The 17,667-nt window shown below is 35.2% G+C and overlaps 2 protein-coding genes across 17 annotated transcripts; one reads left to right on the top strand and one right to left on the bottom strand.

Annotated features, from left to right (window-relative positions):
* Positions 1–596: 596 nt before the first annotated feature.
* Positions 597–8,044, top strand: LOC113721993 (ABC transporter G family member 15-like). The gene is made up of 9 exons (XM_072066232.1): positions 597–926; positions 2,941–3,020; positions 4,162–4,623; positions 5,160–5,282; positions 5,415–5,546; positions 5,767–6,060; positions 6,445–6,717; positions 6,813–6,920; positions 7,541–8,044. Exons 1-9 carry the CDS (start codon positions 671–673, stop codon positions 7,901–7,903), a joined length of 2,091 nt encoding a protein of 696 aa, XP_071922333.1. The 5' UTR covers positions 597–670; the 3' UTR covers positions 7,904–8,044.
* Positions 7,831–16,272, bottom strand: LOC113739563 (probable GTP diphosphokinase CRSH, chloroplastic). 16 transcript variants are annotated; one of them, XR_011821587.1, is made up of 7 exons: positions 15,571–16,272; positions 13,877–14,809; positions 13,135–13,419; positions 12,588–12,683; positions 11,608–11,698; positions 10,705–10,807; positions 7,831–7,930 (listed from the first exon to the last, which is right to left on the bottom strand). XR_011821587.1 is itself a non-coding variant. In XM_072066337.1 (6 exons), the coding sequence occupies exons 1-5, from the start codon at positions 16,135–16,137 to the stop codon at positions 11,648–11,650; spliced, it is 1,932 nt and encodes a 643-aa protein (XP_071922438.1). In that variant the 5' UTR covers positions 16,138–16,272; the 3' UTR covers positions 10,513–11,537; positions 11,608–11,647. The 16 variants fall into 16 exon arrangements, 5 of the variants coding, with proteins under 5 accessions (XP_071922438.1, XP_071922487.1, XP_071922557.1 ...); XR_011821555.1 differs by lacking the exon at positions 7,831–7,930 and adding an exon at positions 11,465–11,537 and having other exon boundaries at positions 10,513–10,974; XR_011821613.1 differs by lacking the exon at positions 7,831–7,930 and adding an exon at positions 11,465–11,537 and having other exon boundaries at positions 10,513–10,807.
* Between the last annotated feature and the right edge of the window lie 1,395 nt (positions 16,273–17,667).

Genomic DNA, 17,667 nt, shown 5'->3' with positions numbered 1-17,667 from the left:
TTACAATGAGTGTGTTTGGATTGAGATGATCTGAGATAAAATAATTTGCTTCACAAATTTCAATTATCTTTTTATCTCACATACATCACATTCCAAAAAGTATTACAGTAATTATCTCAAATAAACTCCTATCTAGACAAACTCAATGTTTTGTGATGCCATCAGTTGCTTTTCTAATATTTTGAACCTCGATCCAACCAGTCAAATCTGTTAACCTTTTCCATTTTACTCCGGTCCAACTGACCAAACTCATTAACCCTCACATTGGACTAGGTTAGATTGACCAAATCTGTTAATCTTTTCTTACATTAGACTAGAATGGATTATACAAATATTATCATTGCGACGAAAAAAAAAAAAGCAAGTTTGTTTTGTTAGCATTACGAGGCATCACAAGACTTCAAACCATCTGCAAGTAATAAAAGCAAATTTTTCTCGTCACATCTTCTCCAATCTCCACTACACAAGCTTTATCACAGCATTGAATGGATTAGATGTTTGGTACCAGTATTAATTCTTATTCGACAGCAACATTGCTCGGGGACCAAAAATGAGGTGGCTTTTATCATGTGTACTGGCCATCACTTTCTACGTTCTATATAACCATGAGATTGTTCTTCCTCAGTATTACTTTCATGCCTTGAGGCCCCCAAAAAAGAGTTGTAAACATATGGAGATTGAAACAGCAACTGCAGCTAGGGTTAGCAATGCAGATCTTGAGAAAGGGGTTTCATCAGAGCATGATGGAGATAAAAGTGCAGCATATTTGGTATGGCAAGATCTCAGTGTTCTGTTGCCAAACTTTGGGAACGGCCCTACTAGAAGGTTACTCAATGGCCTCAATGGCTATGCTCAACCTGGTAGAATCATGGCTATTATGGGTCCTTCCGGTTCCGGCAAGTCCACCCTTCTTGATTCATTAGCAGGTCCCTCCCTCTCTTTCTCTCTCTCTCTCTGTGTAGAGTTTGTGTGCGTAAATGGGGTGCATTTAGCAGGTCACATCTTCACAGTTGTTCATGCACACAGTAGTTCTTTTACTATGTGTAATAGAACACCTGTCTGGTCATCTTTTTTGCTTTTCATTTGGCAAGTTCATCTACTTCATCTCCCATTTTTCTACTTCAAATACTTGAAAAGATGTGGTTTCACATATTCTGAAAAGGCTGCTGTTTTTGCTCTGATGTATATAATACTTTTTTTTGGTTTGACATGCTGTCTTTAAGATGCAAGAATTCAGTTGTACCCAAAGCATGGCTCCTAGATGGTAAGGATTTTTTTTTTTTTTTTTTTTTTTTGTATTTATCTAGATGGTAAGGTGAGGTAAAGAAGATCCCTTCTACCTAATGAGAAAAACAAAAGATAAAATCCTGGATCCCAATCATTCTACTTTAACCTTCAGTTTATCATTTTTCTATATGTAAAAGTTACATTCGAGGAGAAAAAAATTGTATCAATTTTTGTGATCTAGCTAATTCATGGGATAAAGGGTTGAAAAATCTACAATGGGTTGAAGACGACCCCATGTTTGGAACTTTTCCCAGTGCAAAAATGCAGACCTGCTCTTTAATGATTACCATTTTATTTTTAGTCATAGACAGAACAGAAAAAAATAGAAACTACAACTAATTCTTTTTTTTTTTTTTAATTTCAACTATTTAATAGAACATCTTACCAAGTACTGTTATTCATAAAGTATCTCAGCTGGAATATAGAACTTTAGTCACCGACCAAGTTTCCTCCACAGTAGAAACTATCAATGAAAAGCAATCTAGAATAAATGCTCAACATATATACCAAATCCTGTAGAAAAAAATGTAGTGGTTTTTTGTTATGCTTGGGATGAAGTATTGTAACATCTCTTGAACATGTTTTTTATAGCTATACTTGGTGCATTTGGCATATAGGATACACATTTTTGGAAATCAGAAGAACAAAATACCCAGTATTTTCTAAGTCATATTTTAATTTTACTCTCTTTAATTTGGCAGAACATTTATTTCCATTTTACATGAAAGTTTTTTAAAAGGAAAATAAAATAAAATTCTTAGCTATAAAGCAGTAGGAAAACTGCCTTGAGATCTTCTAGATGGGTTACCACAAATTAGAGGAGAGATCTGCCTCAACTCAAGAATGGAAACCCTCATTCATTCTGTATATGAAGCATAGGCTTTAACTCCTGCACATGCATCTTAACTATCCAACCTTTTGAAGCCATGCTGCTTTTATACAATGAAATGGTCCGATAAAAATCTTAAAGAAACAATAATGAATCAACGGCGGACATTTGAGGTGATATCCCAAATTAAAGGGCAACAGAGGCAGGGTCCACTGAACAACAAAATTAAAAGTGCAATTAAAATTAGAGTCTTGAAGGGGGGTGGGCATAGATGACCAGGGCATGCAGTGCATTTATATGTGTGCTTACCTTTTCGTTTACATGTGTACTGAATTAATGCTGGAGAAAGCAAATAAGATACTACGTTGTTTAAAGTAGTTAATTCATTATTTCTATTTGAGGGGTTGAGTTAGGTGGTTCAGGGTGGAAATATAAGTGCGAAATTTTTGAATTCGAGCCCTGTATTCATACTTGTATAGGGTTTTTTTTGACAGGTTTTCTGTGACCACTTGTTAGTACGCATAATTTATGCCAAAATTGGGTGTTACATTCGTTTCTTTTAAGTCTATAACATTCTTTTTGGTCTTGCATTTAGATATTTTACTTATTCAACTTCAATTTTTTTTCAAAAACAATTAACATCTGCTGCTACTCTTAAATGGAACTAATTTAATTTTAAGAGGCCATATGTAATTTATATGTATGTGCATGCTTGTGTGTGTGTTCCTAATTAACTATATATGTTTATACTAATATGGTTTGAGGATACATTTTATTTTATTTTATTTTTTTCTGAAGCTAATTAATGGGTGTTCCTAATGCAGGTAGGCTATCCGGAAATCTTGTTATGACTGGAAATATTCTTCTGAATGGAAGGAAAAGGAGGCTTGACTATGGCGGAGTTGTAAGTAATAGTGGGAAATTACAAAATAAGTTCTTTGTTTTACCATCAACTTGCCATCCGACTAAATCGAAAATTTTAATAGAAAATTTGATAGACAAATTTTTTTTTTTAATTTTTGATAACTTCTTATTTCTTTTTTTACTTTCCTGGAAAAATAAAAAGACTGAATCATGAGGATTTTACCTGAATTTTTATCATAATTCCCGTATAAAGATCTTTCTTTTTTTCCTTTTTTTTTTTTAAAAAAAAATCCAACCTCGTTAGCATAAATTCAACTTGGACCTGATGAGATGATAAAACAAAAAGAGTTCAGAGAGTCTTCAATTTGTCTCGTATATACAAAGAGAAACAGTCTTTTGCAGAAGAATAAGCCACCTCCCATACTGCCCACATGGTTAAGAAATGAATATGAGACAACTACAATAACATAAAATAAAAAAAAAAGTAATAATGTAGCATATAAAAAGTAACAATAATAGCTGATGACAAAAATCCCTCAAAAAACTAAAATAAAGGCAATTAGATGTCTTTAATCAAATCTAAAAGATTTAAGACATTAAGAATGCCTTTCTGCCATCCCAGTTTCCCATTCTATACAACCTTTGATAACAGCATTAAAAACTTTCAACTACACATAGATATAGCATGTGTTATGCCCGTTGCAAATCTTGAACTTTGGGCCAACTGGTTGAAACAATTGTCCATCAATTATTGTCCATCAATTTCTGCCTATTTCTTGTTCTTTAAATTCTTCTTTTAAAAAAAAAAACATTGGTACTGAGGTGTCAACAGACGACTGTGGAACTAGCAAGAAATCAGTTTACGAATTATTATTCTAGCCCCTTTACCTCAGTATATTTTTGTGTAAATGAAAAGAAAATGACTATTTTACACATTTCTATGTTTTTTAAACACATTTATCAACTACCAAGTTATCTGTCCGATTACCATTTTATTCTACGCATATGCCCCATTACAAGAATTGTTACAACGAGTAACTATTTAAAATTTGTCTAGAAAATTTTCAATCCAAACGCACTTCACAAAGAGTTTATTTCTTTCAAATTTTACAAATGGATGTAGTGGAAATATTGCATTATTATGCTCTTTAATCTAATGCCTATATTTGGACTGTCGTCAGGCTTATGTGACACAGCAGGACACATTCTTGGGAACCCTAACTATCAGAGAAACCATCAAATACTCAGCACAACTGAGGCTTCCAAGCAACATAAACAAAGATGAAGCAAATGATATCATTGAAAAAACAATCATGGAGATGGGTCTCCAAGATTGTGCTGATAATCTCATTGGTAACTGGCATTTAAGAGGTATAAGTGGAGGAGAAAAAAAGAGGCTAAGCATTGCCTTAGAAATTCTTACACAACCACAACTATTATTTCTTGATGAACCCACAAGTGGGCTGGACAGTGCCGCAGCTTTTTTTGTGACTCAAGTGCTCAAGAATGTTGCCTGTGGAGGGAAAACAGTAATTGCTTCCATTCACCAGCCAAGCAGTGAAGTTTTTACACTTTTTGATGATCTTTTTCTGTTATCTGGTGGTGAAACCATTTATTTTGGTGAAGCAAAGATGGCAGTCGAGGTATAATATCCTTATCTTTGTTATACCCCAATTCCTTTTTTTTTTTTTTTCTTTCTTTCTTTTAATCTGTTCCTTCTTTGAATTCAAAATAGTAACATAGGAAAATTCTAAAGGTACCACACGAACAGTGACAAAGTTAGGACTCGGGCTAGGAGACCACTAAAATTTTTTAAACATATTTAATCATTAATTCAATAACAGATAGCAAAAAAAAAGAAGTTTATGTATGTGTGTGTATATACAGACATACACATATATACATACCCACATATTTACATATACAAATAAATAAATATACACACATATACATATGTACACACTGATACGAATGTTATCGTACCTAACGGCATCATGTAGCCCTCATTGGACGTGTAAATTGTCCATTTGCACATGGAGTAAACACGAAAAGATTATCAAAACAACAAAAATACTATTATTTTTTTTATTATTTTGCTTGTTTTTAGTGAAAGATCATCTAGGAATCCAGCTTTTTTTCATTGATACTCAATTGCTTTTTTTTTTTTCCCCCTTTTCAGTTCTTTGCTGATTCAGGGTTTGATTGTCCAAGTAGAAGGAATCCATCTGATCATTTTCTTCGTTGTACAAATTCAGACTTTGACGATGTCAATGCTAGACTGATGGGTTCTCGTCGTATAAGTGTACGTAAATGGTAGCGACTTTACTCCCGTTATTTTCTGCTATCCAATTTTCCCATGAATACTACCATTAGCAATTGTACAAGTTAAAAAGAGTTTGTACTATCCACTATCCTTATACCCTTTTTTTTCCAGGAAAATTACAAGCCAAGTGGTCTCTTATTGGATATGGCAACAACAGAGATCAAGGAAAAGCTCATCCAGAAATACAAATGCTCAAAGTATGCAGCAATAGTGAAATCTAGAGTTCAAGAAATTTTAATTATTGTAAGCTTTCACATTCACTAAAACCTCCAAAGTACTGTTTTTTCCTTTTCTTTTTTTGGGGTCCCAATTGCCCAAATGGTCCATCTTAATTTCATTTAACGTGTTCATATGATAAATCAATCCAAGAGGAAACTCTAGTTTATTGATTAGGCCAAATTTAAGTTCTCAGTAAATAGTATTGGATATTGCAAATGATGGAATGGAACTGCGACTGATACAGGTATCACAGGAAGGCCTAGAGATTGAAAAAAGGGGAGGAAGCCAGGCAGGATGGATCAAGCAATTTTCAACGTTAACAAGAAGATCATTCATAAACATGTCTAGGGATTTTGGTTATTATTGGTTAAGAATAATAGTATACATAATGGTATCAATTTGTGTTGGTACTGTTTTTCTTAATGTTGGCACAAACTATTCTGCAATCTTGGCAAGAGGGGCTTGTGGTGGATTCATATCAGGTTTCATGACATTCATGTCCATAGGAGGCTTCCCATGCTTCATTGAAGAAATGAAGGTAAATGATCTCACTAGTTGAATTAATTATGATAAAATTATGCTAAACTTAAGGATTTTCCTTTCCTCCCACTAACACATTGCTAACAATTTACAGCATTGGTTCTGATTTTTACTTGTGAAGAAATTGGAACGTTGAGATTTTCCTTTCATTTCAAAACCTTATGAAGTATAAAACCCTTACTTTAAAACAAGGATTAATTACATTTAAGTAGCGCTTACCCTAATTTTTGTTTCTTCACCTCTATTAGCATGTATTAGCTTTTTTACAGGAAAAAAGTCTTGTGTTTCACTTTAGCAAATATGTTAAATGTAGGAAAAGTTAAATTGATTAGCAGATTAACAAACAAACTGCTTAAGATTTGCCATTTGATGTTTGAAACAGATATTTTACAAGGAAAGACTCAATGGGCACTATGGAGTTGGAGTGTTTATTCTTGCAAACTTCATCTCTTCACTACCATTCTTGACAACAATGGCTTTCAGTTCATCAGCCATCACCTACTTCACGGCAAAATTCCGGTCCGGCTTCTTCCGTTTTCTGTATGCAGCCATAGACCTACTGCTCTCCATTTCTGTTGTAGAGGGCTGCATGATGGTTGTGGCTTCTCTGGTTCCAAATTTCTTGATGGGACTCATTGTTGGGGCAGGATTTATTGTAAGAACACTAACTTGTTCATGATCAAACATCAGAAGCTTTTCACCATGGTTGCTCTCAACCCCCTTTCTAATCTTTTCTCGTGTTAATTGCAGGGAATTATGATGGCTACGGCTGGCTTTTTCTGCCCTCTGACTGAACTTCCAAAGCCTTTCTGGCGCTACCCAATGTCCTATATAAACTATATGGCATGGGGTCTACAGGTAACAAGTTTTGGATTTACACTCTGGAAGTTTGTCACAGTAATATGTTTTCTACTTTAAAACAAGACTAAAATGTAAATCTTACCCAGTAGAGAATGCTTCTAGTATATCAAATCGCCATGTGCCTAATAGTACTTGTTCTTATACAAGTAGTACCCATTCAATACATATTAGAAGTAGCTTTTGTTGACAAGGCACTAGTTTGAGTGAGAATAGGCATTACTTGGCACATGCAGATTTCTCTTTGTTACTGCAGCTTAATTAAGTGATGATATTAGCAATCCATTTATTGTTACTGGCACTCCATTCCCTTTCCAAATTATTAGTCTTTTTTTAAGAGAACATATGAAGCAAGTCAAATGCCATAACAATAAATGGAGCATAGATGTGGCTAACCATGTTTTTACTTTTTGTAAGTGTAATCCATAACCAGAAAGAAGATGAGTGCACATTCATCCCCATGTTTAATACTGGATAGATTTACTAGTAGTAAATGATTCACTACTCTAAAGAAAGAAAAAAGAAAACACACCTTTCATTAGGTTAAAGCTAATCAAATCCAAGAAGTTATGCAGCCGCAAATCTTGTTGATATAATATTTGTTTTGGTGGATATAACAGGGAGCTTACAAGAATGACATGATTGGGCTTGAATTTGAACCTCTTCAGCCAGGAGAGCCAAAATTAAAGGGAGAATTCATCATCACAAAAATTCTTGGCTTTTCAACAGATCATTCAAAGTGGTGGGATTTGGCTGTTGTTCTAGCCATATCCATATCATACAGGATGCTGTTCTACATCATTCTCAAGTTGAGGGAGAAAGCTTTACCCGTGATCAAAACAATTTATGTGGAAAAAACTCTGCAACATCTCAGCAAGAGGCCTTCATTCAGGAAGACACCACCATTACCTTTTCCATCAAAGAGACACCAAACCATCCATTCATTATCTTCTCAAGAAGGTCTTAGTTCTCCAATTAATTGAAACCAGAAGCTTTGACTATATCTTGTCCTACGATATGATTAAAAAATCACACAAACTTCACTCCAACTGACATTCTTTTTGTCTACCATTTGGATAGGTAACATGAAAGAAGTATATGTTTATACACCATTTGAGATAAAATTTTTATGCACCATTTAAGGTGTTACAAACTACTAAAGTATGTGAAGTTTTCAGCATATTCTTGTCCATGCATGTTCAAAATTTACTAATATTCTTGTATTGTTGGTCACATATCCTGTCCTCCATCCCAAATTTTTCATCACTCTTCTATAATCCAACTTGTCAGAAATAGCAAATTAATTAGATGTCAGTTTTTTCTTTCCAATCGTGCCCAGGGGAGTATCCAGAAGAGTTAAGGTAAAAGTTAACTTTGACTTCTTTAAGATGATGAGATTTGGACAACTGAAATGGATAAGCAGGGAACTTTCAATGGGATTGAGGGCTATCAATTGATATCGATTTAGTTTTAATTCCGAAAAAGTGCATTAGGTTAAGGACTTCTTCTTGCTTTTTTATTTAGTTGACTTTTGAGGAACCTAATTTAAGAAGTAATCACTGTCCCAATCTTAAATTTTTTGACAAACGCTTTTTAAGATAATGGTTTGCCTGCTCAAATGAAGTTAAAAACAGAGGTGAAAATCAGCCACAATTAGGGTCTGTTTGGTTGGAAGTAAAATGTTTTCCTTGGGAAAATATTTTTCATGGAAGTAATTTTTCATGAAAATCATTTCCCTTTCATCATTTTCAGGTGTTTGGTTAGCTTATTGAAAATATTTTCTTACTTCATTTTTCTGGTGTTTGTTTAACTTTTGAAATATTTTCACTTTTATCTCTATCTTTATTTTCTACACATTATAACTACATACTTCTTCCCATACAAAATAAGAAAATTTATCTCATTATTTAACTTTAAAAAATCTTGGAGAAATGTATATATGAATAAAAAATATCTCCTTAAGCAATAAATAAATTGCTGGCCATTTAGTGTCAAATATCAATCACATGCAATGTTTATTGTAACATATATCTTGCACTCTCACTGCTGAAAATTTCTCTAGAAAAGAATGTCCCTATTATACATAATTAATTACTAGCATAGGATGAGTAGGATGAGATTTTTTTTTATTTTGAATATGCTAGGGGGAGGGTTGAGTTGGGTGGTACGAGGGAGGGAGTGTAAGGAAGAGGTCTTGTGTTCGAGTCCTCCTGTTTACACTAAAAAAAAAAAGAACATACTACAAGATGTTTTCAATAAGTTTGGAACATACTAAAAAAAAAAGAACATACTATAAGATGTTTTCAATAAGTTTGGAACATACTACAGGCGGGACGCATGCATTTCGGAAAACAACTTCAGTAAGTTTGAAAGGGAAGTTGTTTTCCATAAGATGGGTGAAAATATTTTACATAGGAAAATGTTTTCAGTAACTTTTGTGCAGCCAAACACGGGAAATTAGGAAAATATTTTCCTGGAAAACATTTTCACCCGAAACAAACAGACCCTTAAGCTTCAAAAAGTGCATTTATAGGTGGATGACCATTCAACCCCAATGCTAAGTAAATTCTTGTATTGTAGAAGCAATCAACGACAAGTTAAATTACAGTTTCTGACCCACAAACGTATCAAGCAGTGAAGTAGATGAGTAAGGAGTAATTTAAAAATTGTTGGTTGGTCAAGCTGGAAAGTTTAGTGTCCAAATTATTTGACCAATGCGTACAAGAAGAAGAATGCCAACCACATTGCGATTCAATAGTATCACATTTTATGGCTCAATTTTAGACAAAATTCTATCATTACAGTCTTAAAATGATTTCAATAGTATCACATTTGATGACCCAACCTTCATTGGCACCTTCTAAGCAAATACAATCAATATTGATGTTCCTTAAAAGCATTCAATCTCAACATCACCTAAATGATTTACTATTCTAAAATTCAACCTCAAAGGCTCCAAATTGAAGTTTACAGGCTAACAGTAGACCATACAACCCAGCAATTGTTAAGTTGTCAAATCAAATCATTTATATTACTTGGTCAATCAACAGTTGTTCTCAATTGAGATGAAACTTGGTATGTTGTTCGGCCAGTGAAGATGTTTATATGTTTCAAAGGCCACTTCTGAAGCTTGGGTATATGCCAATTTTGAACTGTCAACCCTATACTACAAAGTGAAATCATTCCATTTTTCCTTTTGCACTGAACACCTTACAGTATCAGCCGCACAAACCTTGGTTAACAGGATACAAACTTGTCAGTTTTTCCAGTTTTGAGAACAATGCTCTTTCCAGCTGAAACTGTGGCCATATCCATGACAGGTCGCATACACTGATCTCTAGCTACCACAACCAGGCCGTCGCAATTTTTCAGGCTCGCAAACATACAACCCCAAAATCACTGGGAGAGGAGTCCCATGATAACTTGATGTCTATCAAGCTACATGTCTAAGACTATGAAGTTTAAATTGACATGTGACGGCATTCATAATAGTTTGAGGTGGAATGTATAGCCCAACAAATCAATAAAAAAAAAAAAAAAAACATAGTTTCAGGCATTTCTACTCCACCCCTCTTTCTGCCACAACCAAGCAAGGCATAAACCCTAAGCTGAATTATTGAACCAGCATTTACACAAACAACAATAGTCAAGGACAGAGGACATGGAATCATTTCAGACATACTCATAATTTGAGAATCATAGACTACATTTAACAATGAAGCCACATATCTTTCTAAAGATTCTCTCATTACAAATATAGAAAATATCTGACCTCAATGCATACCTCAAGCTTAATTGACTATTTCAGCAGCTTCCACAATTTTAGTACCTTGCTCTTTTATCACTTTAAAGCATGGGACACATTCTGCATGGACCCCAAGCACTACCTGTCATCAGAAAGGAAGTCTGTATTACATAAAATCCAACCAGAGAAATTAACCCCAAACCACTCTCATCTTGAATGAAGAACACAAAACCAAGCTAGTAGAATTGTTGCTCCTACTTCCCTTCACTCTTCCTTTTCTCCCTCTCTTTGACTCATAAACCAACAAATCTGCTCATTATTGACATGACACAAAAATTAATATTGCATTCACATCAGCATTAAAAAATAATAAAAAGACAAATTTAAAAAATTCTTTATAAAATAGTATCATATTAGCAAGAGAAACCGCATAGAAGGACAAAAAACTCTCCTCAGAAAACAAAGAACAACCAAGAGATTCCTAATGATCTAAAATGATCTTCCTCAATCTTTGCCAACAATGAAAGAAATTAACATCTGAAAGCCATCCAGACTAGCTATAGAGTTTAACAACAGGAAATTCAGGAAATTGATTAATACTCATTGCTGTTATTTTATTAAAGAATAATTATATGAATGATCCCAAGAAGTCAAGTTGGCAGCACACCACCATTCTTAAAAGAGAGATTTACCCATCATCAAGTTACAAGACCTTCAATCTTAAACCATCTTTCACTTCAGCATATTTTAGTCAGAATTCAATAAGATTTTATAGCTAATTTTTCTTTGCTGGACAGACCATTTTCAACTCTGACATCAAGGCTATGGATCTTCGATCACGGGTCTTGGCACTATGCATCCACCAAAGTCCTCTGGAAAAGTTCAAAATCAAGTCCAAATTTAAACTTGACACAGCAATTAGATTAGTTTGGAAGAGCATACACTGAAGCAGCTGGGAAACAATGACAGTCATAAAAATCCTTTAAGGCGGTGCCTTCACATACTGCATTCTTGAAGAAAGATATCTCGCTTCCTGCAGGGCAGAATTAGCATGTAATACATCATCTATGGCATTAATCATTATTCTCAGTATTGTATGGAAGAAACTAACAAAAAGTTTAAATAACTAAAGAAACTAGTATAAAATTCACAAGCCTGAAGAGCAATTGTGCATCAAGAGAAACACCTTACACATACAGGCAAATCAGAATGCTACTCCTTTTCAAATGCAAAAACACCAAGTACAAATTTCGAACTCAATCAAAACATTTCCCTCATATTCAACATTTAATTTTATACCTCATACTCTGGTCTTTTAACCAGTATTTTACTTGTTTTAGAGAAACTAGTAAAAAGGAACACTGTAGAGAGATAACTTCTTTCCCCCTAAACAATTAATAAACAAATGGAAATGCATTAATGAGAAGAAAACCCACAACTATAGATAAAATTACTAAATGTTATCTCTTTCTTGTCAGAAATTGAAAGAGCAATATACATGGGGTGGCTTATGGTCCACAAGTAAACATCACTGCAAGAAAAACATTGATCAGCAATAAACCCCATTCAAGAAATTGCAAAATAAAAGAACAAACAGAAGATAATTGAATCCCTGAGAATCATATATGACATAAAATCGTATAACATGGATTCAAAATCTCTAACTAGCTCAGCCACAGAGAGAGAGAGAGAGAGAGAGAGAGAGAGAGAGAGAGAGAGAGTGCACTTTTAGGACCCTCTATTGTTAGTGGGAGGTCCACAGCTTAAAATATGAGTAAAATTCAAATCGTTCTGTTTACTTATTCATTATGACAAAAAGCCCTTCAGGGACATAGCAGCAGAGTGATTTCTAATATACACCTGTAGCTGTACAAGCAAGTCCTATTTGTTACAGACGTGTCTATGAGTTGTTAGGTGTATGCCTGAATCACACCACTGCTATCTGATATTTGGAGCTTCTCGTCTAACAAGGTCTTGTACTGATCATCTCTAGCATCTAAATTGCGCATCAATTCAGCCTGCAGGAAGAACAAAGAACATTATCAGTAACTATTGATTTCACGAAATTAACTAGCTGCAGCAGAGAACAAAGTTAATTCACCATGACCTCTTCAGATGAAAATAGATGTTACTTAAACCTAATTAAACATAATCCAGCTAGGTGCAGAATGGTGCACACAAATACTAGAAATGTTTACAAGATGCTCCCACATCAAAAGAATCCTGGTCATTCATCCTCTCTGTACACAGTTTTTTTTTTTTTAACAAACATGACTTATGATTGATACATAAGCAAAGTGGAAAAGTAATTATATTTTATGGCCCCAAGCAAGATTGACAAGTACACGTGGTAGCATTTGGTGTCATGGAGCATAGCAAAACAATAAATGCACCAGCAACGCCCATGAAGAAAAGTAGTTTTCGTCTTGGTACCATCATTACCCTAAAGCAAATTTTTGCAACATGTACCTGCTTCTGAAATAAATCAAACTCATCAGAGCTCAAAGAACCATCACTATTTGAATCAAGAAGTTCCATCATCTCCCGAGCATCTTCTCCTTCAGCACCTAGCTCTTCCATTACTTCCATAAGTTCTTCAATGCTGATTTTACCATCACCATCCTTGTCAAGAAGACAAAAAACTCGATCTCTACGGTCAATCTCAAGACACCTAGTATTAGCAGACGGGAGGTCTTGCAGGCGCATTGCTGCAAATTCAGCTGCAGCTATCATGATCGCCTTGAGACGCTTTGCCTGAAGGATCATGAAGCAAAATATAAGAATATCTTAGATGTGACCGCCAATTAATTGGCTAGAAAAAAGTAATATTCAGAAGAAGTAGAACAAATGTCATTCAATCTTCTGCAGAGGCTCTAACCCACAGAACTGCTAGCACAAAAGAGGTGGGATAGGTCAAAGTTGGAGTCGCTTTTCTTTTATTTAAACAAGTCACAATGAAAAGGCTGGAGCATTTGAAGTAAAACCAACAGCACAACCATTACATAAGCAGGGATTCAACGGAGATAGCTTTAAAGTGCTGCATGCAGAATGGCATTAGTACCACTAATGTGTGGCTAAATAATTGACTTAACAGCCTAAGGAGTCTTTCTTGTTTCCATAACTATTTTGAATAGATACGTGCTGGTTAGACATTTTATACAGAGGAATTACGATCAGCTCTACACCTTTTACAATAGATCTGACAGCTTACCTCTTCAGGATCAGTAAGGCCACTCTTGTACAGTGCATGGGAAGCTGTACCATCAGCTGCCAACATGTCCATCTCTGCTGTCCGTATCTGTATTTCCATCATCGGTCTATGCCTGCCACTATCACTGATATCAACAACCATGTGCAAGCTCCTGTACCCATTTGCCTTTGGCCTGGCGATGTAGTCTCTTGACCGACTGGGAATCTCCTTCCATAAAGACCGAATTATTTCACGAGTTCTGTAGCATGCCTTTTCTCCAAGTTGTGATGAATTAACTTGGGAAGGACTTAAGATTACTCTCAGTCCTAAGATGTCGTACACCTCTTCAGGCTTGCGTCCATCTCTCAAAAGCTTCTTCATGGTGCTATAACGACTTTTGGAACGAGCTTTGACAGAGATATCATCAACAATTTCTGTTAATATTGGATCCGACCTCAGGGACTGAAGCAGCTGCTCCTGGTAGATGTCTAACAGATGCTCGCTTCCACTGGTCTGGTGGCTCCCCAACCATGTGTCCACATAGACGTAAGAATAAGGAAACAAGTAGCGGAAGGAAAGATCTTCCAGCTCCAGAGATAAAATGTTGGTGGACAAGGCATGAGCTAAAGGGGCATGTATCTTCATGACCTCGAGAGAAATTAATTGCTGCTGGTACCTGGGAAGGTAATTGAGATGGCGCATGGAATCAAGCTTGAGAGCAAGGTCAAGTATTAAGGCCCTGGAGTCATAGCAAGTGAGACAATATTTCCTTAAAGCAGCAGCAGAATCATCATCTAGGATTTGGACTTTCGAATAAATGTTGTTGAGGCGTAAGCTCTCGTGAAGCAAATGAGCAGTACTGGTACCAATGCGATCCTTGACTTGAAAGAAGGACATGGCACCTGCCTCTAGAACTTGTCTCAATATACCAGCAGAGATAACTTCAGCATCCATCTGTTAGGGATTGCAGAAAGGGGAGAAAAAACTCGTTACAAAGGTTTCAAGGCCCTGGAGTCATAGTAATCCTTTTGGTCACAGGAAACAACAATGACATTCAGGTGTTTTATTGTCGTTTAACCTTTTAAATGGAACTGGAAGTATCAAAAGGAAAAAGGATGGAGCTTTATATAGCAGTATTATAACCTTCGTTTTGCAAGGTCAGTCCATCAATCTCCTCTGAAACAAATAACAGTAATAATACTAGTGTACTGGATACAATTATTCCCATGAATATTATACTAATCTCTAGTTTCTTGAGCCAAAAAAAAAATTGCACCTTTTATCTGCCTTCCAATGTTTACTAGTAGAGTTTGACAAAAACAACTTCAACGAAATACCACATTGTCTAGTCTTGTTCCTGTCACCCCAGCTTTGAGCTACTCTCTCTCTCTCTCTCTCTCTCTCTCTCCAACATCTATCTCTTCAAATACAGTCAAAAGCCACCTTCTACAAACCCACAGACCATTTCACGCCATTTAACCATTGAAGACCCATACACAAAAAGACAGACGGGAACAAGCACACTGGTCAACAACTGTCTCCGTTTACATAATCTATAATATGATGAATGAATCATAAAAAAGATTAAACTATGAATCCTGAAAGCAGGATTTCCACAATATGCTTCAAGAATAGTTAAGTATTAATTTTAAAAAAACCCAGAAAGAGTAGCGAATAATAGGGGGAATAGCAAGTGATTGGAAGGGAGAGGGAACCTGAAGATCGGCGAGAATGAAGGCGACAGAGAGGGCTTTGGAGAGAGGAGGGCGGTGGCCAGGAGGGGTCGGAGGGAGGGCCTGGAGAATAGGAATTGCAAGCTTGAGAGTCTTGAAGAGCAAGCGAGAGGAGCTGGTGGAGAGATTACTACTGCAATTGCTATTGCCATTGCTGCTGCTGCTGCTGCTGTTGCCATTGCTGCTGCAATTGCTATTGCCATTGGGCTTCATCATCGTCATCCGGTGAGTCAACTGATTAAATGCCCCCACCAATTCAGCCACCATCTTCCCTCCTGGCTGTTCCGGAGTGCCCACAACCCGGACTGGAACCGGTACTCCTCCTCCTCCTTCCTCCACCGGAACTCCTCCTCCTGCTCCTGCTCCTTCTCCTTCAGTCCTAGCAGCTCGGCCCCGAGAATCAAATGAAACCCGTACAATAACATAATTTGGAGCTGCTCTTGTCCCTGTTGTTGTCGGGAGAAGAGGGATTGATTTCGATTTCGATTTTGTTTCCAGTAGGCAGGCGTAGTGGGGGATAGAGCGGTGACAAGCGACCCCAACCTGCATTTTTATTGGACTCTGCCACTCCACAGCTATTTCTCGTTAGTCCTTACTGTGCAATTCTTCCAGCATTTTGGGCAGTAGTAAGAGATTTGTGCCCGCTCAACTATTCGTTAGGCTAATAATACGTATCGTGAAATGAAAGGGGAATAAATATTAGGAAAATGTTATTCGCACTTCTATTTTTTGTTAACCATACTCTGACTATTATTTTAATTATATAATTTTTATTTATTAAATTATATGATAAAACAAATAATGAGAGTGTAAATAACAAATAATTGAGTGCCCTAATATTAAGTGATTAAATGGAAGAATGCGAAGTAGTATATTTTGTCAAGTGGAAGGAGTAAAAAATAGTTTTATAGTTACTATTATCGGCTATATTTTGAAAGTCGGACCACACAATAAGTCGGTTAAACTTAGGAGGAGTGAATAGTGTCGATCAGAATCAGATTCATCTAAAAAATCAAATGACATCATCATGATATCATATTTATATTTGAATAAATAACACATAAAAATAGTTATAAATATATTAGTTATTTTCATTTTCATCACATACACATAAAAATAATTATAAATATATTAGTTGTTTTCATTTTCGTCACATATTTCTTACACATCAAAATTCTTAAAACATAACACAGGTTCCAGCAGTCGTCTCCCGTCATCTCTTCTTTGTTTCTTTTTTAATGTTTTGATGATTTCCAATTTTTGTTAACGTTCTTCAAATAGGCATGACCTTTCTCTCTATCTTTATTTTCATTCTCTTTTAGCGCCACTCTTCACCTGCATTTATGGTAAGAAACCATGCTGAGATAATAAGAAATAAATCTAGAATGGTTGTTAATTATAAACAATTAAATAGTGAAACCATATTTGATGGATACATTTTACCACATAAAGAAACCCTTATAAAAATGAGTAAAAGAAAGAAAATATATTCTAAGTTTGATTGTAAAAGTGGTTTTTGGCAAATAAAAATGCACCCTGATAGTATTAAATATACAACATTTAGTACTCCTCAAGGACAATATGAATGGTTAGTTATGCCATTTGGATTAAAAAATGCCCCTCAAATATATCAACGAAAAATGAAGAAAATCTTTAAAGATTATCCTTTCTTATATGTATATGTTGATGACATATTAATAGCTTCAGATTCGATAGAAGAACATTTAGAACATTTAAATATATTCTCTGATTTATGTTTAAAACATGGAATTGGGTTATCAGAAAAGAAAGCAAAAATAGGACTAAAAGAAATTGAATTTTTAGGATTAGAAATAAATGGTGAAGGAATAAAAATGCAACCGCATATTTTGGAAAAAATACAAGCATTTCCTGATAAATTAGAAGATAAAAAACAATTGCAAAGATTTTTAGGAACATTAAATTATGCATCTGATTTTATTTGTAACTTAGCAGATAAAAGAAAAGAATTGCAAAAATTATTGAAGAAAAATAATAAATATGAATTTTCTGAAAATCATATTGCTTTAGTAAAGAGAATAAAAGAGCAATGTAAAAATT

The sequence above is a fragment of the Coffea arabica genome, chromosome 1c (assembly GCF_036785885.1).
Source record: "Coffea arabica cultivar ET-39 chromosome 1c, Coffea Arabica ET-39 HiFi, whole genome shotgun sequence".
Lineage (NCBI taxonomy): Eukaryota > Viridiplantae > Streptophyta > Magnoliopsida > Gentianales > Rubiaceae > Coffea > Coffea arabica.
This window is presented reverse-complemented; position numbering and strand designations above follow the sequence as displayed.